The 22,795-nt window shown below is 38.4% G+C and overlaps 3 protein-coding genes across 11 annotated transcripts; 1 reads left to right on the top strand and 2 right to left on the bottom strand.

Annotated features, from left to right (window-relative positions):
* The first annotated feature begins 1 nt into the window (after position 1).
* hspb11 (heat shock protein family B (small) member 11) lies at positions 2–1,703 on the top strand. 5 transcript variants are annotated; one of them, XM_027138518.2, is made up of 6 exons: positions 2–185; positions 267–373; positions 445–513; positions 727–770; positions 874–948; positions 1,382–1,703. In XM_027138518.2, the coding sequence occupies exons 1-6, from the start codon at positions 94–96 to the stop codon at positions 1,406–1,408; spliced, it is 414 nt and encodes a 137-aa protein (XP_026994319.2). In that variant the 5' UTR covers positions 2–93; the 3' UTR covers positions 1,409–1,703. The 5 variants fall into 5 exon arrangements, with proteins under 5 accessions (XP_026994319.2, XP_047674669.1, XP_026994320.2 ...); XM_047818713.1 differs by lacking the exon at positions 874–948; XM_027138519.2 differs by having other exon boundaries at positions 874–1,703.
* On the bottom strand, positions 1,349–7,443 carry mccc2 (methylcrotonyl-CoA carboxylase subunit 2). The gene is made up of 17 exons (XM_027138514.2): positions 7,198–7,443; positions 6,692–6,758; positions 6,497–6,581; positions 6,310–6,411; positions 6,054–6,181; positions 5,562–5,674; positions 5,006–5,119; positions 4,806–4,870; positions 4,597–4,696; positions 4,399–4,494; positions 3,782–3,854; positions 3,616–3,692; positions 3,056–3,122; positions 2,743–2,899; positions 2,152–2,266; positions 1,823–1,908; positions 1,349–1,587 (listed from the first exon to the last, which is right to left on the bottom strand). The coding sequence occupies exons 1-17, from the start codon at positions 7,324–7,326 to the stop codon at positions 1,470–1,472; spliced, it is 1,692 nt and encodes a 563-aa protein (XP_026994315.1). The 5' UTR covers positions 7,327–7,443; the 3' UTR covers positions 1,349–1,469.
* A 717-nt stretch (positions 7,444–8,160) lies between these two features.
* Positions 8,161–22,729, bottom strand: LOC113637547 (transcription factor TFIIIB component B'' homolog). Of its 5 annotated transcripts, none has more exons than XM_047819127.1 (46): positions 22,393–22,704; positions 21,739–21,975; positions 21,023–21,635; positions 20,792–20,895; positions 20,599–20,655; positions 20,102–20,224; positions 19,862–19,995; positions 19,647–19,741; positions 19,447–19,501; positions 19,152–19,280; positions 18,801–19,025; positions 18,518–18,700; positions 18,053–18,202; positions 17,899–17,977; positions 17,619–17,799; positions 17,413–17,486; positions 17,044–17,320; positions 16,920–16,956; positions 16,557–16,831; positions 16,400–16,454; positions 16,216–16,308; positions 15,668–16,136; positions 15,421–15,581; positions 15,197–15,337; positions 14,625–14,736; positions 14,449–14,527; positions 14,320–14,359; positions 14,051–14,237; positions 13,672–13,929; positions 13,222–13,581; positions 12,725–13,132; positions 12,465–12,639; positions 12,006–12,117; positions 11,780–11,907; positions 11,581–11,674; positions 11,380–11,487; positions 11,220–11,304; positions 10,935–11,109; positions 10,747–10,843; positions 10,461–10,656; positions 10,215–10,381; positions 9,857–10,082; positions 9,661–9,766; positions 9,492–9,576; positions 8,971–9,371; positions 8,161–8,780 (listed from the first exon to the last, which is right to left on the bottom strand). In XM_047819127.1, exons 2-46 carry the CDS (start codon positions 21,972–21,974, stop codon positions 8,658–8,660), a joined length of 7,668 nt encoding a protein of 2,555 aa, XP_047675083.1. In that variant the 5' UTR covers position 21,975; positions 22,393–22,704; the 3' UTR covers positions 8,161–8,657. The 5 variants fall into 5 exon arrangements, with proteins under 5 accessions (XP_047675083.1, XP_047675082.1, XP_047675084.1 ...); XM_047819126.1 differs by having other exon boundaries at positions 15,197–15,340; positions 22,393–22,699; XM_047819128.1 differs by having other exon boundaries at positions 15,197–15,340; positions 17,899–17,959; positions 22,393–22,697.
* Between the last annotated feature and the right edge of the window lie 66 nt (positions 22,730–22,795).

Raw genomic sequence — 22,795 nt, 5'->3', positions numbered from 1 at the left:
CATGCGACGATCTTAGCTTGACTGGCTGCTTGGCAACGCTCTCTCGTCTGTGTTTATCAGCCGTTTAGTCTGATCAACGATAACAGATTAATCATGTTAAACACCGCATTAAGCTCATTCGGTGCTCAGGTCGTGCTAGCAGCGTCCAGCGATGAGAATCATCTACCAGAAAACATGATTGATGGGTGAGTTAAAGTTAGCAGTTTGTCTTTTAGCAAACAGAGACGTTCAGAATGATGTGAATCTAAACATGTCTATTATTGTAGAAATACAGAGACGTTCTGGATGTCGACCGGGATGTTTCCACAAGAGTTCATCATCCGTTTCCCAGATAACATGAAAATATCAGTGATATCCGTACACAGTTTTAACGGTAGGTGTAGAAATAAAGGCAGAATGATGAGTTTACTGAACACTGCATAAAGTCTTTACTTCTCGTTGCAGTAAAACGCTTAAGGATAGAAAAAAGCACACAAGCAGAAGCTGAGAAATTTGAGGTCATGACAGAGACAGGTAGGTACATGGTGTTATTTCTACATTTATTTGAAACCTAGACCAGTGAGGCAGAAAATCAGTACAGACACAAAAATACTAATCAAAACATTATAACAGTAACAGTCAGTTTCCAGTAAAATATGAATTTTATCACTCATTAAACAGGATAACAGTCATTTCAGTTTTGAAGTGTTTCATAAAATACTGACTGAGACACACTTTCTCTTTTAGAGTTTGAACAAACAGAGGGAAGTCTACAAACAAATGAAATAGCAGTGAGTTTTTTTGTTTGTTTATTTCCATTGCTGCTCTCTAATGCCTATTTGAAACGGATTGTATTATGTGACTATATTATCATATCGATGTGTTTTTTTGCAGCTGGATGGCACCAATGTGACACATCTGAGGTTTCTCATCCTGTCTGGATATGATCATTTTGTCTCAGTGCACAAAGTGGGGATACAGGCATAAGAATGAATTTTGCTCAGGATTTGTAAAGTATTTTATATTATGTACAGCAATCACTTTTCTAAACAAAAACAATCTTACTAGATTTGTGCATTAAAGCAACCTGTCAAACATGTCAGAAAATCAGACTATGAGTGTTAAGACTCACTTAAAGATAATCCCAACATTTTTAGCACTGTAGGATTCAATAAGTAGAATCTCTTTATTAGTCTTACACTAGGATTATTGTACCCCAAAAAACCCCCACACATTTAATGACTTGACATTAAAAAGCAGCTCAATAATGCCATATTTTATACATTATAATTAGCTTACTATACAATTTGCATAATTCTTTTTACAAAAATGTCAAAATCTAAAGAAATAAAGCTAGAGAATACTCAGCTGAGGGTTGCAACCTTTTTACTGTTCATATCAGGAGGAAAAAGAAAAACAGTCACAGTGACAAACAAGACTGTTCTCTCTTCACATTCACCAAAGAAATCATGGTGTGTAACTGTGAAACTTCACATCCTGAAGATGCCAAAGCGAGTCTTCTGCGTGGAGGCGTTGAGAGCGGCACTTAAACTGAGTCCTAAGACGAGGCGCGTGTCAGCAGGATCGATGATTCCATCATCCCAAAGTCTGATTGTAGAAACACCGGATAAAAAACATTTTGAATCTTAGAACATGATATAATGTGAGCTTAACATTAAGATGTGAAGATGCATTTCCATATAAAAATGTATCCAAATACTGCAGATGTGTGCTGAGTAGATACGTGTATAGCGACAGAATATTTTTATTATTACAGAAGTTGTGGTTCTAACTATTTATTTGAAACTATGACACCAATAGTTTTCTGTATGTGATGTGTTACCTGGCACTGGAGTAATACGGACTCCCTTCCTCCTCAAATCGTTTAATAATGGGTTCCTTCATAGCAGCCTCCTGTTCTGCTGTGAACTAGAGGAACAGGTGCCAAATATGAACTTTAAACTGCCATTCCAAATCCACAGAATGCTTTCATTCTAATATAATGAAATATAACCAAATACAAGAAAAGACACAATATTGAGGGCGATTATAGTCTACTGTGAAGTGCTACATATTATAATGAGTCTACCGAAGTAGAACGCTAAAAACCATCCCAAAGTTCATTTTCAAAGTTAATCTTGGAGATCGAATCAGAGAGAAGCTTATCCTTACCTCTTTCCCTTCCCTGGCTTTCTGATCTTTAGTAATGGTGGCCAGAACATTTGCTGCTTGCTCTCCTCCCATCACTGAGATGCGTGAGTTCGGCCACATGTACATGAATCTGGGACTACAGAAGATGGATGAAATGAGAAAAGATTCAAATATGAGCAGAGCCTGCTGTCATAGGAAAATGGTCAACTACTGAATGGTGTCTTATAGCGTGGCAGAAACACTACCATTATTTATCACAATTTACATTACATTTGGGCTTCTAGAATTAATTCTCTCACAAGCTTCTCTCAGCTCTTATAATAAGTGCAAGATTTTATTTTCCTGCAAAGAACAGACCATCAAATATTGGAAAACTTAAATCTTTGCCTGTTACAAAACTCTTCCACTTGAATCGTCTTCCAAAACGTTACATAAATGTCTCATTATATATCGTTAGCGATTATACATTTTGTTAGGAGTTACATTTTATAATACATACAGATTATGTGGCAAGTCATTCATCCAATAAAAACGATGCCACTGAATCTCTCTCCTGCTCCTGCGACTTTAGTCCTAACATCAATTATTATACAAACAAGTAAAATGAAGCACCTGTATGCTCTTCCACACATGCCATAGTTTCCAGCTCCATAGGATCCTCCAATGATGACAGTGATCTTGGGCACATTAGCGCAGGCCACAGCGGTTACCATCTTAGCGCCGTCTTTAGCAATGCCGCCTGCCTCGTACTCTCTCCCGACCATAAAACCTGCAAAAAAAGAACATACAGGGCTGGGCTTTATAGTAGTGTGTATATACGTTCAGTGGTGGGACAAAGTTAAAAAGGTACTTATGCAGTATAGAATTACTGCTTGAGAATATACATGACTGGAAAGTGTAGCTGTGTTCGGTAGTCCAGACTTGCCTGTGATATTCTGAAGGAATATCAGGGGAATGTTCCTTTGACAGCAAAGCTCAATAAAATGAGTTGCCTGTAAAACAAAATAAACAACTCTAACAATATTGCATCAAAAATCCAGTGAAAAAAATCCTTACACAAAATATTAGACAGCATCCACCTTTATATCGATCTCTCCTGCTGTCAGCTACAACTTTTTTAAAGAGATAAAACAGTTTAATTCTCTATAATACATTGTTTGGGACAGTTTTAATTTAAATTAATAAGTAAACAAACCCCTTCTACCTACTAATAAACCAGTGTTGCTTGGTACATGTGTAGACACAAGAAGCTAAAAGGCTCTTACATTTTATGGCACAGTACAAACTGCCCCTTATGTATTGGGCTCAGACTTTTTAAAGAAATGTTTTAGAATGTGACATTTCAGAGACCTTTACATTTTCCTAGTCTGTGAATTCAGATTAGTTCCTGTTTAAGACCAGGAAAAAATGTCATATACACGTTTTAAATAAAAGACTGACAAGCGAAGCCAGCAGATGCAAATTTATCAGAACTCAGCAACTCACTTTCTTCGCCGATTCGGAGAACAGCACTCCGTTATTGCCAATGATCCCGACCGGATAACCGAATATCCGTGCGAAACCTAGACAAAAACACCAGCACCGTCAATGAGAACTATATTTATAAAGTGCCGAAATATACAGCTTTATACATAGCACACGAGATATGCACCTGTGACCAGTGTGTCTCCGTAGAAGGCTTTGAATTCATCAAATTTACTGGCATCGACTACACGAGCGATCACCTGTAATTACATACAGCTGTCAAATGTCTGCATTAATGTAATTAAGTAAATCAAGCCTTTTCTCAAATGTCCTGAACAATAAAATCAGAAAACAGGCTTGTTAAACTGAATTATTATTAGATTTTTGGTTTCACTACAGAAAATATTGTTATCCTGTAACAACATTGGCTTAATTGTACAGGATCAAGAATGTCCAGTTTCTGAATGAACACGGACTGTGAGCCTTTTTAACAAGAACAATAAATTAGATGAACACTGCCCCACTGCCACTTTGTGTATAAGACTAATGTGGTCTGTTTAATGTTGTAGTCTACAGTTTTTACAGTTGTTACCAAAAAGGACAAAAATCACATGGAATCGTTTGAGCTACTGTGAAAGGAATTTAACTGATGTCCCCAATGACATAAATTAATTTAGCTGGCTAGATAAGTTGGACAAAATGGCACCATAATCATCATGATCAAAGCTGTCTAGTATTTACAGTTCCTCATGGAATAAAACAACCAGATTGTGTTAAAAAAAAAAAACTATAAACAAAAGGAACCTCTCTGATGTCGAAGTTTCGTTTCAGGTTGTCTCCCACAATGCCATAAAGCTCATCAGCAGGGAACAACGGTGCCTCAGGAGGTTCCACAGTAACCTAAAAAAATGGAATAAAGATGTAACTGGTGACTGATATCCATTTCAAATACATTTCCAATAAAATAAAACAACAAGCTCTACACTTTTGTTGCACACTTACGTCGAGTTTCTTCTGGTAGTTCAGGTTGCGCACTGCTTTCCGTGCCAGGTGAAGAGCATGATTATCATCTAAAGCGTAGTGATCAGTTACACCGGACCGCCTGAAAGAAGAGGGGATTAATCACAGAAATTTACATTAAATAACAAATAATTAAATATGGAAAGAAAGGAAACATACATTATATTTTCAACAAATAGTATAAAGTCAACCTGCAGTGAAGGTCAGCACCTCCAAGGTCTTCAGCAGAGACTTCCTCACCTGTAGCAGCTTTAACCTACAATACACACAACCAGGATTATTTAAATCTACAACCATAAGTATTTACTGAATCCGAAAGAAAAGACAGGCCATAGTCCAACCTACATAATGGAAGTCTATTATAGTCAAATTTTTGTCAAATTGAACATACCAGTGGAGGTCCCCCAAGAAAAATGGTCCCTTGTTTGCGCACAATAATACTTTCGTCCGCCATGGCAGGGACATATGCGCCCCCTGCTGTACAAGAGCCCATCACAACAGCTATCTGCAACAGAAGCATGTGGTCAGATGCTTTGTTAATTTATGAATGCAAACACATATACACTCACCAAGCACTTAAGTAGGAACAGCTGTACACACACTCATTAATGCAACTGTCTAAATAAGCCAATCATGTGGCAACAGTGCAACGCATAAAATCGTGCAAAATTTGTGTAATGTTTACATCAACCATCAGGATGGGGCAGAATGTGGTGACAGTGATTTTGACTCTGTCAGTCAGGCTGATTTAAGTGTTGCTACAATTGTTGATCTCCTGGGATTTCACCACAAAACAGTCTCTTGAGCAGAGGTGTCCAATCTTATTCACAAAGACCAGTGTGGGTGGCCCTTTCTGGATAAGAGTGGACACCCCTGTTCTAGTAAACTGTTACAACAGCAAGGTAGTTATGAATGAATTGAACACCAAAAAGACCTTAGATCCTTACCTGTGCAATGCCCTCTGAAGACAAGCGTGCCTGGTTGTAAAAGATGCGTCCAAAGTGATCTCTATCAGGAAACACATCAGCTTGTCGGGGTAAGTTGGCCCCTCCAGAGTCCACTGGAAATAAGAGAGACTATTAAAGTTTCCAAACTTCCACAACACAACCAAAGCATAAAGAGAGGGAAAGAAACGAGTGTTTTATATGTTCCTTTGATTATTTCAGCTAATTAAGGCTCCATAGACCTCTCAAGATTGAAACTTCATAATAATAAAGCTCAGTTAATGTATCTGATGTCACTTTGACCAAATATCGAATACACTGGTTCAAATTTGGGTTCCCTGTGAATCCATGTACAATTTCTTCAAACAAAAGCTGACACTAATTTTCAGTTTGGAAAGCACTTAGAGTTCCAGATTAGACTGCAGATCCTGACTAGAATAAACTAGTAGCTGAAAATTAAATGGAAATGAAAGCATAAATGAATTTCCAACCCACCTAGGTATATACATGGCAGGTGATTCTGCTGTGCAATCTCCTGAGCACGAAGGTGCTTCTTCACGGTAACTGGATAATAGGTGCCTCCTTTGACAGTGGCATCGTTTGCAACTATGATACACTCCACCCTGCAAAAAAAAATAAATTTGAAATTCAAAATAGCTAAATTAGCAAAATTTCTCTCGTATTCCTAGTCTCTACAGGATAAAATATTTGTAAAAAAAATTAATGAAGGGAAACGGTTATGAATTCTCACCCGGACACCCTGCCAATGCCAGTGATGATTCCTCCGGCAGGCACCTCCTCTTTACCATACAATTCATAAGCAGCAAATTGGGACAACTCCAGAAACGGAGAGCTGCATAAGCAAAACAAAACAGGCGTCAAAACAAACAAAAAATAGTGAAATGAAATGTAAACACTTTAACATCTTTATATTATACCCCGGGTCCAGCAGCCTGTCAATTCGCTCCCGAGGCAGAAGCTTTCCTCTGGATGTGTGCAGTTTCCTAGCTCTCTCTCCTCCACCTGTAGAAATAAAATATTTTGTAAACACACTTTGCAGCTCTTCTAAGGTCACGATGTCAAAAGTTCATAGATATAAATATATTCATTATAGGAATGAGGCATTTGCTTACCAAGCTTTATCTTTTCTGCTCTGTCTTTCAGCTCTTTGACCAGTGCTTGCATACGTTCATAGTTTTCCTGTTGTGAAAGGGGTTGTTTAAAAATAACAGCATGTTTACATATTCTGATATTTAGAATCTATTTACAATTGAAAGCTAACTAATAAAATTGATTCATTTCATTAACTTTGCTGAGTTTAATTGACTGCGTTGCTTCATTCGTTCTATGATACATTATTTGCAACTGCATTATATTTGGTTTTGCATTTCATTCATGTTATCATGAAGAACGTAGAAAGAAAACTAGCTAAATACGAAATTTTTTGTTTACTCCTCTATATTTATGAAGAATCTAGAGAATATAGAGGTATTTTCTGTATTTGCTAGTGCACTCAGAGCCACTTGACATCCAGCCACAATCAGAGCTAAGGGCCAAGGACGTTGCAGTCAACCGACTAAGGTTCACTGTTCTCGGGTAGAGTCGATTACGCCAGCCCGAGGCTTCTTGCGTGGCCTACCTGATACACAGAAGACTGTATGTCCGGCTGGGAGCCCACTGTCGCGACTTTCTCTGCATGATAAAGTCTTGATATGGCGCTTCTGCTACGAAGAAAGGCCACAGCCGGTCTGAAAGTCTGTAGTATCATATTTTCACCATGAATGTAGAACGCAAAAACTACTGCTTTAGCATATTAGCGTTACAGCATTCTGGCTATTCAGCCCGGTGACAACGTTAAAGCTCCGCCCCCACACTCCAGCCAATGAGAACCGTTTTAAGAGTAACCGCCTACATCGCGAGTCCCTTGACTGACAGGTACGCTCTAAAGCCGCCCTTAGCTTAGCTTAGCATAGTTTAGCGTAGCTTGGCATAGCATAGCATCTGTGCATGTATTTTTATTTTTTTTTAGTATCTGTACATATAGACACTAGTATACCAAAACTATATCACGTCACTTTTTAATTCTTGACTCTGATCAGAAGGTTTTGACTAACTTTCTGTAACAGCAGGAGGTTACATTCAGAGTTGGATGGGGGGGGGGGGGGGGGCAATTTTGAATGAAACCCAATCTCAGGATTTATACAGGAACTGATATGATGAAATGATTTTCTGAACATCATGACAGTGGAAATACTTCCTAAAATATTCTGACACACTTCTCATTTAAATGCTGTTGAACATGCTGCTCATGTTACAGGCAGACATTTAAATGATCATGCTTGATTCATAAAGATATGCAGTTATAACTTAGATGTTTGGATTTGACTGCCTGTATGCAAAAGGGGCCCAGATCTGATTTTTCTTTAGACGTGATCTCCAGATCTTTTCAGGGCAGTTTGAACACCAAAAGTGACATTTTCCTTCCAGCCTTCTTTAGATATTGACAACTTTCATAAGCTCTACTTCATTTCATGTCATATCACCCCACTCTGTGATACTGCCTTCCATAAACAGCCATTCTTTGTAAAATATAATAAGCAAGCATGTTAATATTTTTTTTTATTTGTGTTCTAAAAAACAAACAAACAAAAAATCATCCCCAGATATCCACATGCTTAATCATAAATAATAAATATGGCAATAAATATCAAGAACTTCAAGAAAAGATATGTATGTATTTATCATAAATTATACTGCCTAGTGCATTGTGCTGAGTCGGTAGGTTATAATTTGTTACTAAGCACTCGCACTGTGAGGTACTAAAAATATCTCATATTTTTACCATTTGGCAAATTGCCCTGAAGTAAAAATTGGCTACAATCGCTTAAATACAACAGAACATAATATACAGTCAGTAGAACATCTCAAAACAGTGTATTGCAGCACTTCTAGAGCTTAATGGGAGCATAGCACATGAGTATTAAGATAAACAAGCCTAATTTTAAAAGTATGCTTTGGTTATTCTCCTTGATTGGAAGTAGCAAGGGCAAGATCCACAAGAATCTCTGGTTTGTTTGTTGTTATAGTTGTATATATCGCTCATTCGGACTCCTCTACTTCAGTGAAAATATCACAAAGGAAGAACTGGGAAACTCTGGATGGGTCGTCATCGAGATTCTCACTGGCTGTGGGAGAGCTGCTTTGTGTAGGTGATTTCTTTAGCTAGTTAAGGAGAAACAAAAAAAAAAGGGAATGATACACAATATGGGTGTGAATAGCATGTGAAAGTGTTGACATCTGTCTGACCTCATGCCAATATAAGATGTGAAGTTGTATATATAATCCAAGTCAACCAAGTTGACCACACAACCAAGTATGGAAACCTGCTACAAACTGCAACCCTTATCTTTACCTGTGGAGGAGTCACTGGTGGAGATGCACATTGTGAAAGCCTGGCTAGAGAGGATGTACATGTGGATGAGGTTGAGTAAGTGCCTTCTTCTGTGGTCCGTAATTTTACGCGTGGCAGAACCACCCTCGGCCAAATGTCATTTGAGTTTGGAGAATCCGGACCACTTGTTATCAAAAAGCTTTCTTTGACCATTGAGTTTGTTTCCATGCTGGATGTATTGGTAAGCTCTTCTACAGATTGCTTTTTTTTGTCGTCGTACTCCTCCTTCTTTCTGGCTGCTCGTGCATGCTGCCTAGTCGGTGAGGTGAAGCGTGTTGGTTGTGGCTGATCAGACGTTGAAGTATTACCTTCATTTTTGATACATGATTTTTTTGAAAGTATAGGTTTCACCTGTAGTTTGGCTTTTTAGAAATAAGAGGAGTCACTGAGTCAGTGTGATGATTATCAGAAATGTGTAAAATTACTAATACACTAAACCATGAGTGCAGAGCTACAATCAGGATGGTGTTAGATTGCCTTACCTCTCCGTCTAACAGGCGAGTTCTTCATCTGTGACACAGTTGGGTCTTTGGTTAAATCCTTGACCATTTCTGATAACCTTTTCACCTACAGCAACATTGATAGAATCATCATACAATTTATTTAACCTTAGGAATAACTTTTTTGTATTAAAAAACAATATGCTATTACATCTTGGATCTCTGTAGAGACTCTGTTCACGTCTTCAGTGTCTTCCAAGGTAGGCACCAAGTCAGAACCCTCAGGTTTCTCCAAATCTTTATGTTGTGATTTTGAACTTGAAAGTCAGATTAACATTCAATGTTTCATCATACCTTCACAAACAAATGTAATTCTTCCATAATGAATAAGAATAAAATTCTTTTACCATGTCTTTTCAACCAAGAATTGTTGTTCCTCATTGGCTTTTAGGCCTGACTGCATGTGGGAAGACTCCATGGGTTGTTTTTCTTCCTGTTGTTTTGCAGTCTGATTTATTTTTGTAGACTTTTTCTTCACCCAATCAGTTATGGTTAGCTGCTGAGTTTGTGAAACGGGCTGAACTGGTTTTAAATGACAGTGTTTTGTATCTGTTGAGGATTCCTTTTTTTTGCCTGTTTTGTAAATGAGAGTTTATTTATTATAAGAGATTTTTTTTAAGATTAAAAGGGTTTGCCTTGTCAGAAAATATAAATAATGACTCCCATCATGAAATAACATCAAAGCAGCACAATCTCTTTTTCTACCTTTCCTACTTGAAGGGGATTTCTTATCCAATTCTGGTGTGCTTGACTCCTCTGATACAGTCGTTCCACTTGCATGGCATGTTGGTGAACTTATCCCTATTGACTTATCACTTCTCGTCATATCTCCAAGCTGGGGAGCATTGAGACTTTGGGCTACAGTGTCAAGACTACAACATAAACAAATTAGTCAGTAAGTTGCAGTAAACAATAAATGAACTGGATAGATCTTTTTTTTTTTTTTTTTACCTTGACAGTTTAATGGTGCATGGCATGATATTATGCTTTCTCTGTAACTTTTCTTCTAGAAGGAGCATGTTGTCTTTCTGAGGTACACTAGGTACCTGTGCTGATGGTGTTCTGGCTTGTGAAGATGTTGGCTGACTCAGGCTTGTTTTTGTTGAGTCATTTTCAGTGCACTTTCTCGTCACCTCCTGCTTGTCCGCTGGAGGAGATTAGATAGAAATGACTTAAATTAAAATAAAGAGGGATGCTCAGAATATTTTTTTTCTTCATACAATATATTTTTTTGTACCTCTCTTTCTGACAGGTGTTTTATTTTCCTCTAACTTTGACAGACTCTGTGTCGTCTCTTCGATCGATGTTTGGGACTCATTTTTAGTTTTTAACTCCTGCTCAAGATATTTGAGTTTCTTTAACTTACTTTGCATTTAATCAATCGATTTAAGGTTGCAATAAAAAAAAGCAACAAAAATACACAACCTTTTGAAAGTGAGTGCCAGCTTCCTGTGTGCTTTCTATAGGTACTCTCCAGTCATTGCTTAAGTTAGCGTCCGTCTCGTCTGAGACAAGAACAAAGACATCATCCAACACCATGTGAGAAACACCTTGAGATTCTGCCTCAGTTTCCTTAGAGTCCACAGTCGAAGAGGCAGAACTAAGCAACAACAATCGTTAAGGCTTCATTAGTCATTGCATAGTTTTTGATCTTTTAACTAAATAAAGCTTTCAGCTTCATAAAACTTGATATTTATAATGCTTTCTTACCCTGAACTCTTCATCAGATTAAAATGCACGTCCTCGCAGCATGGCTGTACTTTTGCTCCTTCACTGGATGACTGTTCTCTTTCCTCTGCAAATAAATCAATGTCATCTTTAATTGTATATTCTTCCATTATATTTTTGATGTTTTCCTGTTCGAGCTTACGTTCTTTGGATAGGTGAAGAGCACTGGGATTTTTCTCTGTAGGTACCAAGTTATCCTTAGAAATTTTTGGAGATTCGTCTGCAATGGATTTGTGCTTTACCCCCTTAACTTTAGGAGAGAGTAATAAAATAATAATAAACAAAGGCGACAAATGATCCAGTCAGATTTTACACAAATCAATGTTGAGTAGTATTCCCTCACCTCTACTAGCAGAGGTTTTGTTTCTTCGGATAGAGGAAATTTTCTTTCCTGACTCCTCGGTAGAAGTATTTGAATTACCTGGAAGGTTTTCTTCCTGTAAAAAAAATAAATAAAAAAATTATCTGTAATCTGTAATATAATGGATAATCAGGAAAAAATTTCAAAATCATTTATAATACAACATATAAACGTTGGTTACATGAGAGGCTGGCAAGACGGCATGTGTAGTAGAGTTTGGCTGCCTCAGCTCCTTTGCAACCTCATCAGTTTTTGAGAAGGCAGATTTAGAACATGCCCTTTTCACCAGTTTGGGTTGTGGCTTAACTTCTTAATCAGAAATCAGAGACAATCTTATCAATATTATCTGCCAAGTAACAGAACATTTAAAGCCATGGACAACAAATATGAAATGCACACTCATGTACTTCTCCTTCTAGCAGGTGTTGTTGACTTCTCTGACAAAGGAGGCGTGTCCTTTGCCTCTTCTGTGGAGTCAAAACATAACAGTGGGTCGGACCCTCCTGGTGAATTTCCTACCTGTAGGAAAACATTTGTTTAAATCCTTGAAATTAACTTGTGGGGCAAGTCGTGGCCTAATGGTTAGAGAGTCTGATTCGTAACCCAAAGGTTGTGGGTTCGAGTCTCGGGCCAGCCACGACTGAGGTGCCCTTGAGCAAGGCACCAAACCCCCCAACTGCTCCCCGGGCGCTGCAGCATAAATGGCTGCCCACTGCTCTGGGTGTGTGTTCACGGTGTGCGTGTGTGTGCACTTTGGATGGGTCAAATGCAGAGAACAAATTCTGAGTATGGGTCACCATACTTAGCCGTATGTCATGTCACTTTAATCACAAACAGATACTAACACAAATTATTTCAAAATGTACCTTAGTTAGCTCTTCATAAGGAAGGTCTTGTCGAGAGTCTTCCTTGCATTCTACAGCCATTGTCCAGTCCTTGCTTGAATCGTCTCCAGTCTTCTCTGAAGCAGGGACAAATACATCGGCCAGCAAAACATGTGGAACTCGCTCACTGTCTTCAAAGTCTTGATGTGATGTAATGCTAAAAGAAACAAAAGTTAATGATACTTTTAATGATAATCCCAAACTCATACTATCACTTTGACTGAAATTTTCTGGCTCCTTACCCTGTTAAGATGTTCAATCCGGAAGGTATGCTATTAGTACTGGATGCCAAAACATCAATGGGGGCAATTTCCGAACCATGTTTGCTCTCTGTATGGGTGTCGAGATGTGGATTACCAGTTTCCACATCTACACCAGCATCACTGTCCTCGTTCTTTGTTTCCATGAATATGGGTTCATGAGATGTCAAGGGTTTAGAGATTTGCTCCTCATCATTTTGTGCCAAATACTCGGTGACACCAACTGTAGAGGCTTCATAGCTCTCAGGCATACATTCTCCAGCCATTTCCCCATCTTTGCTTGTATCGTTTCCTGTCTCCTCTGAGACAGGCACAAAGACATCACCCAGCATCACACAAGAAACCCTCTCACACTGCTCATTGTCGTCCGAGTCTTGTAATGCTGTAATGCTAAACGTTATTGAAAAATTAATGACAGATGTAATGATGGTCTCAAACTCATATCATTGTGACAAGATTTACGTTTTCTGGCCTCTTACCGTGTTGAGATGTTAAATCCAGAGGATGTGTTTTGAGTCCTGGATGTCAAATCAAGTGGGGCAAATTCTGATCCTATTTTGCACTCTTTGATTGGAATACCCGTTTCCAGATTTCCCCAAGCATCACCCTCCTCATCCTTTGTGTCCAGTAATATAGGTTCATAAGGAGATATTTCTTCTTTCGTAGTTTTCGCAAAATGTTCAGTGACACTAGCTAAAGTTGCTTCTTTGCTTTGAAGCCTCTTTTCTACAGCAACGATCCTGTCTTTGTCTCTTTTATCCTCTGAGACAGGCAGAAAGTCATCAGCCATCTGCATATGAGCTCCAGTGTCTGTGGAGTCTTGAGGTAATGTTGTGATGCTGCAATATACAAAAGTTAATTATAAAATAATCTCAAATATAAAAACTATAATACTGTCAAACTCTCACTCGAGTTTTCTGGCCTCTTACCATTTTAGACCACTGAACCCTGAAGAGCGATTGCTGGGTGCCAAATCAAGCAGAGCAAATTCGGAACTCATTTTGCACTCTGAATGGGGGTGAATTTTTGGAGTATAAATTTCCTGATTTGCAGAAACAACACTGTCTTCTTCCTTCATGTGTTGTGAAATGATATGAGATGCATCAGCTGAGATTTGCTCCTTGCCATTGTCTGTCAAACCCTTAGTGAGGACGTCTAAATTATTTTGTGCCTGCAGAGGATCTATTCTGGAAGGTTAAGGAGCAAGAATTTGTGTCCATAATAATAATAATAAACAACAACAACAACAACAACAGTATTCATACAATTTTTGGAAACACTAAATAAAACAAGCCTGATGAGACTAACCTGGACGATTCCGATGTAGATGGTAAACTTTGTGCCTGGTCAGAAAACCCCAAAAATGATTGGGTTTTAGCTGTGGGAAGGTCAGAGTTCATCTCAGAGTCATTAATGGCTGAAGGCAGGTAGGTCTCGGTGACAGGAATCTCGTACAGGGTCAAGATAAAAGTGGGCTCCTCATCATTGTGACTCTCTGTGTAAACAAAGTGACAGTTGAAGAGAAGAAATGGTCCATCTTTGTACTGACTCAAGTTACATTTCATACAGAAGCTCACCTTCACTTAAATGGACAATTTCTGCTGGGACGCATATATTCTGTAAATATATAACTGGAAATCAGTTCTTATGGTATCGAATAAACAAATGCACTTCATTTAACATTGATGCCACAGGGTCTTAATTACCTCAGAAGGAACAATCATCTGCCCCACGCTGGTATGTTCTCTGGTCTGTGAAGGCGGAGGTGAAGTAGAAGGTGGTATCCTGTCGAGAGAGAAAATGGTCTTCTCTCGGTTTAAAGGCATAAATTCTGTCATTTTATTTGTCTCAGATTAGTTTGTACTGTGCATTGGGTACATACATGTCAGCATCACTTTTACTACATTCTGAAGCCACTTGAGGCTCATCAGCGCTGGTCAGACTCAGATTTACTGTAGTGTTGTTCTCCTGATCTGGTACTGTAGCACTGAGATCTGGAAATATAAGCAAAAGGGGTACACGTTTAACAAATGTAACATACGTCAGTCAAACCATTTTTCACATCCCATTTCAGTTTGGATTCGAGCTGAGAAGGTACAGAGGATATTCATAGGATAGGTACAGAGTAAGGTATAGAGGATTTTCTCTACTTGTATAGGTGGATTCTTGAAAATTCACATTGAGATTTTGGTATATCATGGTCACTGTGCAAACAAAAAAGGGCTAATCTTACTAGCCAGCCTGGTTCTTGAATTTCTCAACATATGTGCTTTTTGTAGGCAACACAAGAGTACCATTATCTCAGACAAAAATTCTGTCTGGGTTTTATTTGATTACTTTAATGATCATGATCTGCTAGGTCAGTTTAGTTTTGTTAAACACATGGACAAACAAAAAGGACACAGATGATAGAACAAAATGCAGGATCGGCAAAGAAACTAATTTGAAGCAAACCCTCTGCTGAATCAGACTCCATTCGATCCGTTGCATTAGACCAAGATGTTTCCTTTTCTTTGAAGAGGTTCTGCTTACTGAAGTTTTCTAATGAATGATGCTGGTCATTAGCAGGGCTATAAAGTACCTTCTCAGTGAAGTCTGCTAAAATATGAAGAAAAGAAGACGGTTATTCACAATACGTTATTTAAATCAATGTCGATTCTTCTTTACATGAATCTTACTAGGCTCACTGCTCTCGGAATTTAGAGTACTAGGTGATTTGTGGTGTTGTCTCTGGTTTTGGAGAACTGTGGCTCTTGATTTCTGACTCAGGTTAGGCTTAGGCTTCAGAAATTTGCTCCTCCTTGTTGGTTTGATGCCATGTTCAGAAGAAATGGATGCACTAATAGTTAAAACAAAGGCATCATGAAAAGACAATTTTCAAAATTCCTACGTTGCCATTTACAACATTTTATGGTGATTACAAACCTGGATTGAACAGACACCTCTTTCTGGGAGTCCTCCTTGACCTCTAGTGCAACCGCACCACTCTGTGTTCCTGCTTTTATTTTTGGTCTTGCCATGGCAGGTTCCTGTGTATCCTCTTTACTTGCTGAGGAGTCCTTTAATGTCTCTAAAGTTTGAGAAGGCCCCTTCAGAGACATCTGAAATTCCCCTTTCACTTCTGTATCTGCCTGCAAAGGCCGTGGAGATCCCGACCCTCTCCCTAATGAGGTCAGCTTTGATTGTGCAGTGATTTTAGAGGAAGCTAGTCTAGGCTCTTTGAGTAAGGATGGCAGCATAGCTTTCTCAGATTTCTCTTTGACATCTAAAACCACCACTGAAGTGTCAACTGTAGTAGCTACAGCTTCATCTGTTTTCATGCAGAGAGGATCTACATTATCCAGAACAACCAGAGGTGGAGGAAGGTCAAGCACTGCAGCTGCGGTGGTCACATCTGTGAAAATTGTTCATTATTTTATCAAAGGACTAGATGCCAAATTCAGAATAAGTCTAAATCATACTAAGAGTTGTACCTTTGTGAGCCATTGGGTGGACCTGAGGTTCAGCCTGCTCTACTGGGCATGAGATTGTTATGTTGCTTAGGCCTACTTCTGGTTGACTGCACACTAAATAGAAAAAATTAAAAAACTTAGAAATACTCTTTGAGATATGGCTAATCAACTTGTGAACACAAATCACACGGTTTAAATATCTTACCCTCTGGTTTTATGGAGGTAGAAATGTCCCTGAGGTTTGAGATATCAGGCTGCACCTTTAACAAAAATAAAAACAAAAGGATTATGAGTAACAAGCCAAGGTTATTGCAATCATCATTAAAGCCAGTAACTGCTAACATTTAGGCTTTTTTGCTCACCAATGCAGGCTCCAATTCTTTACAGTTTTCTGCCTCACTGGAAATGCTCTCATTTGTTCTTTCCTCATGTTCCTCAAACATGCAATCCACCACAGCTTCTTCATTATCTTCCAAAATCTTGCTGCATTGAAGTGGAAAAGAGAGCTCTGTGTTCAATGATAAATCCAGAGGACTCACAGATGGATCCTCCTCATCACTTTGTTCTGAAGCATGAAGGATCTTATCCACCTCTTCACGGGATAACACAACCATTGGCTTTCTTTGAAACGTCTGACCTTTTTTGTGGGAAAGAATTTTTTTTTTTTAGGAGTGGGACATAAATAAATGAGAAAAACATGTGCGTGATCATTGTGGGTGACTTACTATCTAGATCACGTAGGCATGACATGTCCATCAGGTTCTGGAAAAAAAACAAGCTGATGTCAGTCATTTTCACTGAGATTGAAAGGTGTATTAGGAATGAAAATTCTAGGGTAATCCATTTCACCTCATTCAAGGTGTAGTCATCCTCTTCATCTTCTGATTCCCGAGTGATAGCCTCTAACAGAACCATTGGGTTCTCTGGCTCAGGCTCATCCCGAGCCATTGTTTCTTTTCTTTTACCCGCCTTCCGAATAGTAGACAGATCACGCTTTACTTTTCGTGCTCTTCCCATTCTTGTCTGCGTAGTAGAAGAGCTCTCACTGCTAGATGGAGATCTCATTGAAGGCTCCAGTTCATTATTTGTGCCATTGTCTTTTGAAGGGCTGAGCAAATATTGATGCCTGTAATAAGGGGCAGTCAAATCAATAAATAGTGGAAAAATGACTAAACACCTGGGTGTACACAGTATTTGAAATGAGGAGGACTGATATGCCTTGGAGGAGTCTTTTCCAGCACCACCACTGCTTCCATCTGGAGCCTCTCATCCTGCAAAGGACTGCTTGCTGCCTACAAAAATAAAAATTACACATTGCTGAAAGCCAGAAGTGGCAGTGATTTATTGTTCAAAATAATAAAAAAAATGTAGAAAAGAAAAAAATTGCTTTCATTAGACCACCCAAATCACCACTAAGTTCATACCGTCAGAATGGATTCATGGATCTTCTCATTTGGATTCTCATTTTGAACTTCAGCAGAAGCTTGTGGTTCATTCGTTTTCTTGCTTCGTGCTCTAGCCAGTTTAGGCAAAGGCTTCTTACTTCGCCTGGTACCTTTGAGTGAAGCATTATCTGCTACTTCAGCTGTAACTGTAGCATTTAACCTAGCCAGTTGGAAAATATTTTAAAAAATCCTGTTTTATTATTAATGTTGAATATCTACAAGCATGGATTAGATCATTTAGGACAGAAATATTTATTACTGTTCAGCCTCCTGTAAACCTGCTGAAGCATCTCCTCCTTCTGCAGTTCCTTCCTCTTCTACTGTACCAAAAGAAAACACTGGAAACTGGAAACTCTTACAAAGCAATGCGTAGGAGGATTAAGAAGTCCCTGATTAAAATGGAAATGGCTTACTTTTCGGTGCCTTTTTTCTTTTTGTGGTCTTTTTCCCCTTGACTGGCTCATTCCCATCCAAATCACTATTTTTGACTCGCTTTTTTTTCTGCGGAATAGCAGAATCCTCCTCATTGTCAACGCTGCTTTCTTCATGTTGACTTAAAGACTCTTCATGATCACAGACAAGAAAACAAGTCAGCAGTCATTTACATTTAAAGCATTACATTTAAAGTATTTGGCAGACGCCCTTATCCAGAGCGACGTACATAGGTGCTTAAATCTCTAGCATTGAATACATTAATGCTGGCTCACTAGGTTACATACTTAAGATACCATGAGTTTAAAACATTTGTTCAAAGTGTTTTGTTTTTTTTCCATCATAAAGTAGTCATAAAGCCATCGTCTTCAAAACCAAAACATTGAGCACTCCTCATACCAAGCATGCAAGACAAGTAGGTTTATGAAAAGCTAACTGTAACATACCTTTGAGTGATTTTTTGTTTCTTTTGTGCTTTATCTCTTTAACTGGCTTTTCGTTTTCATTGCCCTTCGAGCGTTTGCGCCTTCGTTTTGAAGCTGAGGTACTGCTTTCAAGTTCATCAACCTCATTTACATTTATAACGTCACCCTCGACATTGAGGTTCTGTTCACCTTCAGTATCATCCTCTAAAATGACACGAAATAAATAATTAAATAAATACATAGGTGCCAATGATTATAGAGTTGGCTGTGCAGTTTTACTGGATCATTTTTTTTATATTCATACCTCTTGTTTTCTTGCTACATTTTCTTTGCCTTTTTCTTTTGACTTCTTCCTCGGTGGAGTTGTCTTTGTCTCTCCTGCGTTTGCACCTCTTTTTAGAAAGGACAGTCACATCTGCTTCTTTTACATTAGACACCTTTTGACTTTCTTTTTCTACAGTGACAGCCCCATCGTCCTCCAAGTCTTCAAGATCATCATCATCAACACAAATTTCTTTTGATGTTTTTCCTGTGAAATAAATAGACCAAAATCTTGACTTGAGTTTAATTGCCTAAAGAAATACAACTGGAGTTTATTGGGCTCTGCTGCTTTATAAGCTCACACTGCTCTGTACTTTATAATATGAAGTGTTACCTTTGGATCTTCTTGGTTTCTTGCTTTTTGGCAGTACGAGTTTGATAGTTTTTCTTTTGTCTTTATCTTTTGCCAAAACCTTCTCCAGCAAATAGCTGAAGAACTCTTTGTCAAAGGGTCGCTTGTTTCCTTAAAGGGAAAAAAATAGCATATGCCATCAACATTTTGTATATTAATTACCAAATGCAACTCCAAATCACAAAAGAACAGGTCTTTAACAGAGGACACTAAATGCTATTATACTGTATTAAATATGTTATTTTTGTGGTTGCGGGGACGACGACGGCACACTCACTCAAAGCTTTGTCTACTCTCCATGAGTTGACTCTCTCCTCCTTCTTAAATTTACTCTATGAAAAATGTCATTGAATAAAGTGATTATAAACAAAATGCCATGTGACCTTAATTAAGCACTATATTGCTACCAATTAAATCATTAAAAAAAAAACAATTTGGGCAGAAAAAACAAACAAAAAACAGCAAATTAGAAAATACCTTAATTGCTGCACGGCTACGGTTGGTTAACAGCTGGCCAATCAGAGAGAAATCTGTCCCCACCATGCTAACGGCCAAGAAGAACAAGTCTGTCTCTGAAACACATACTCAGGTTTTAAAAAGTAAAAAATCAACAATTTTATAAATCAGCAGCACAAAATGGTATTGTGAAGGTTTCAACCACAAAAAGGCAAAAGGTCTTTGAGCTGTGCTACCTCTGACTGACCAGCTCTTTACATGGTTTACTGCTCTGAAGCTGGCGTAAGTTGTAGTCGAGCCACGCTCAAACAGTGCAGCAGAATTCTCCACCACTTTTGTGTCTGAGGTCCTTTGTATTCGTACTGTCAAACTGAATCAGAAAATCGGTTGACTTGATTTTAAATATTGTATGTTTGTAAAAAAATATAAGAATAAAAATATGAATGAGGCTGTGACTGTAGCTGGAGTAACAATACCTTTCTTCATCCAGTATGATTGAGCCGTCCTCTGCCACTCTGACCTTTGGCACTAGCATATCTTCATTTTCGAACTCGTCGTCTTCTTCTTCTTCTTCTTCATCTGCTGTTTTTATTTGTTCCCTGAATAGTTTTAATGAATGTACTAGTTTAGAACTGTAGTTTCTAAAAACTTAGGGATTAATGCCACATGCGAGCTTAGGATTGACTTGGGGCTGCTCCAAACACACCAGATAAAAATTTGTATTTTTATTTACAATACTTATTATTTCATATGACTGAAAAAAAAGTAAAAAATAAATAAATACATAAATAAATAAAATAAAATAAACAAGCCTATAGAATGTCTGTTTTAAAGGGCTGTAGTTCCAACTGGAGTTTATAGCTAATATTATTTAAGATGGGAAAACATTGTTCTAGTGCATCTTAAATATAAGGATTCTGTGATGCACTGTTTTTCATATTGATCTTACTTCCGAGTTTTGACTATAACTTACTTGGGTGAAGGTGGAATATTGCTCTCTGCTGGGTTCTCCTCATGAACTACTGAAGACCTGTTGGATTGATAGTGGACCACAGAGGACTTCTTATGAAAATAATTAAAAGCATAGGGTGAAGCTCTAAAAAGCACAGCAGGAATACAGATGTTTTATTTCTGAAAAAAAAAAACAGCACTAAACATATGCCTACCTCATAGGACTGGTATTGGGTAAGTAATAAATAAGGTCCCTCATGGTCATCTTACTGCGATCCAAAACTGTGTACGTCTTGTAACCGACTTTTCTCTTCTCCTTCTAATGAATACAAATTAAGTTTAACTTGGTAAATGTTACATACAGGTATCTGAGAGGAATGTATAGAATTTATAAGTAAAGAATAGTACATAGACAGTTAAAAAAAGGTTTCTTAGGTTCAGTTTACCATAATATCTTTTCTCCGTTCAATCTTCATCAGTTCCTTCAATTTAAGAGCCCTTAATATTTGGTCTTTGTCTGAGGATTTTTCAGTCAGCTCAGAAGAACCTGCCTTATTTGAACAGGAAAGCTTGGTCGAAGCTGAAAACAAATCTGATGTAGATGGACATTCAGGGGATTCTGGTTCTTGTGGTGGTTGATGTGGAACTTGACCAGGCTGTGGAGATGGTGGAGAATCCTCAACTGATTTTTTCCCATGGAATGGAGCCTTTTGAAGACCAGAAGTGGAAGGAATGCACAGAGATGACAACTGTGTCATTGTACAAGACTGTGTAGGCAATTCTGAAGCAGATTTGGAATTACCAGGTGTCCCTGATTCAGACAGCTCACTAGAGATTAGTGAAACTGAATCCTGAGCTTCAGGAACTGAATCATAAATCTGGACATGCTCTTTATTGGGCAGAGGTGATTGGACAGAGCTAGGCATCCTGGCAGACGGTCGAGATCGAGGTGTGGAACTGAATTTGGGCCCAAGAAGTTTTGGAGTAGCTGAGATCCTCATTCTTCTATGTGGAGCTGGAGTTGAAGTGGCAGCTCCACTAGAGGGTGCACCATCGTGTCTACATTAAAGAGGGAGCATAGAAAAATCTCACGTAACATCCTATAACCAGTGTCAGCATGCATACTTACAGTAGATATTTTTATCACGATACAGATACATACTGGTTCGATTTTGAAGGCATTTCAGGTGTCTCTTTTAAACCCACATCATCAGGAGGCTCTTTAAGTGTTACGTTTTGCTGCTGAGATGGTGCTGGCTTTGCCAGTTCTTCAGCATCAACTGTTAGCAAGGTGTCACCTGCTACGCTCGCCCTCTGGGAGGCCTGCTCACCTTCTGTACCAGTCCGATTTCCAGGCCTGAAGTTAGGTTTAACGCTGATTCTTGATCTTCGCATCATCCTGAAGAAATAGAAGAAATTTTGTTTACTAAAAAAAAGTGTCATGTATTTACTCGAGCATAATGAAGAGAGTGGAGAGATCATTCCAGCACCAACACCACACCATTAATACCTACCAGAGACATGACATGAAGCACTAATGAGGCATAAAGGTGCATATGATGAGAATAAGTGCTTAATGTAAGAATGTTAATTAAATTAGACTTGCTTAAATTAAAACTGCTTAGGTTTTAAAAAACAAAAATTTAAGACACCCATTAAAGTGAACATTATCTGTTGTTTGCTACATTAACACTAATTTAAATGAAACCAGTTCTGCTGAGACAGCACACTGCCACACACATGCTTCACAACCTATATCCCTACAAACACACGGATTGTTTAAAGCAAATGACAACCAGAGGATATTATGACTCACTTTAACACCAAACCTCTTTAAAAACGCTGAAGTAAAATAAACAAACAAACAAAAAATTACTAAATTTCAGCCATGTAACTCTGTATCACACTCAGTCAGCACCACACCGGCCGGTTAAAGGCTATTCATGCTGCTGCACTCAGCTGTGTATCAGGGAATTGTGGGGATTGTAGTTTCACTTCTGTTTATTTTCGTTCTGTGGACAGCTGGAAGACTTCATTTCCCACAAGTCATAGCGAAGAGTTCTCACAGACACCGATGATTGATTGAGCGCACGTGTTAAAGCCAGGGGGTTTAAACCATTTCTATGCATTAAGTTCAACTGAAAAATGTCTGCTTTAATGTTATGCAAGTTATCAAAGACTACATTTTAGAGATTTTATCAGAAAAGACACGCAGAAAT

The sequence above is a fragment of the Tachysurus fulvidraco genome, chromosome 9 (genome assembly GCF_022655615.1).
Source record: "Tachysurus fulvidraco isolate hzauxx_2018 chromosome 9, HZAU_PFXX_2.0, whole genome shotgun sequence".
In the NCBI taxonomy this organism is placed as follows: Eukaryota; Metazoa; Chordata; class Actinopteri; order Siluriformes; family Bagridae; genus Tachysurus; species Tachysurus fulvidraco.
This window is presented reverse-complemented; position numbering and strand designations above follow the sequence as displayed.

Bases quoted from the DNA above. Each gene is read 5' to 3' on its own strand.
- hspb11 (XM_047818712.1), top strand. From the start codon at position 94: ATGTTAAACACCGCATTAAGCTCATTCGGTGCTCAGGTCGTGCTAGCA. The intron at 186-266 runs GTGAGTTAAAGT...CTATTATTGTAG, and splicing joins CCAGAAAACATGATTGATGG to AAATACAGAGACGTTCTGGA. The intron at 514-726 runs GTAGGTACATGG...TTTCTCTTTTAG, and splicing joins TGAGGTCATGACAGAGACAG to AGTTTGAACAAACAGAGGGA.
- mccc2 (XM_027138514.2), bottom strand. From the start codon at position 7,326: ATGATACTACAGACTTTCAGACCGGCTGTGGCCTTTCTTCGTAGCAGA. The intron at 4,871-5,005 runs GTATGTTCAATT...TGTGTATTGTAG, and splicing joins TTCTTGGGGGACCTCCACTG to GTTAAAGCTGCTACAGGTGA. The intron at 2,267-2,742 runs GTGCTTCATTTT...CATCTTCTGTAG, and splicing joins ATGTGTGGAAGAGCATACAG to TCCCAGATTCATGTACATGT.
- LOC113637547 (XM_047819126.1), bottom strand. From the start codon at position 21,974: ATGATGCGAAGATCAAGAATCAGCGTTAAACCTAACTTCAGGCCTGGA. The intron at 20,896-21,022 runs GTAAACTGAACC...TGTATTCATTAG, and splicing joins AACGGAGAAAAGATATTATG to AAGGAGAAGAGAAAAGTCGG. The intron at 14,737-15,196 runs GTTTGCTTCAAA...TTATATTTCCAG, and splicing joins GGAGTCTGATTCAGCAGAGG to ATCTCAGTGCTACAGTACCA.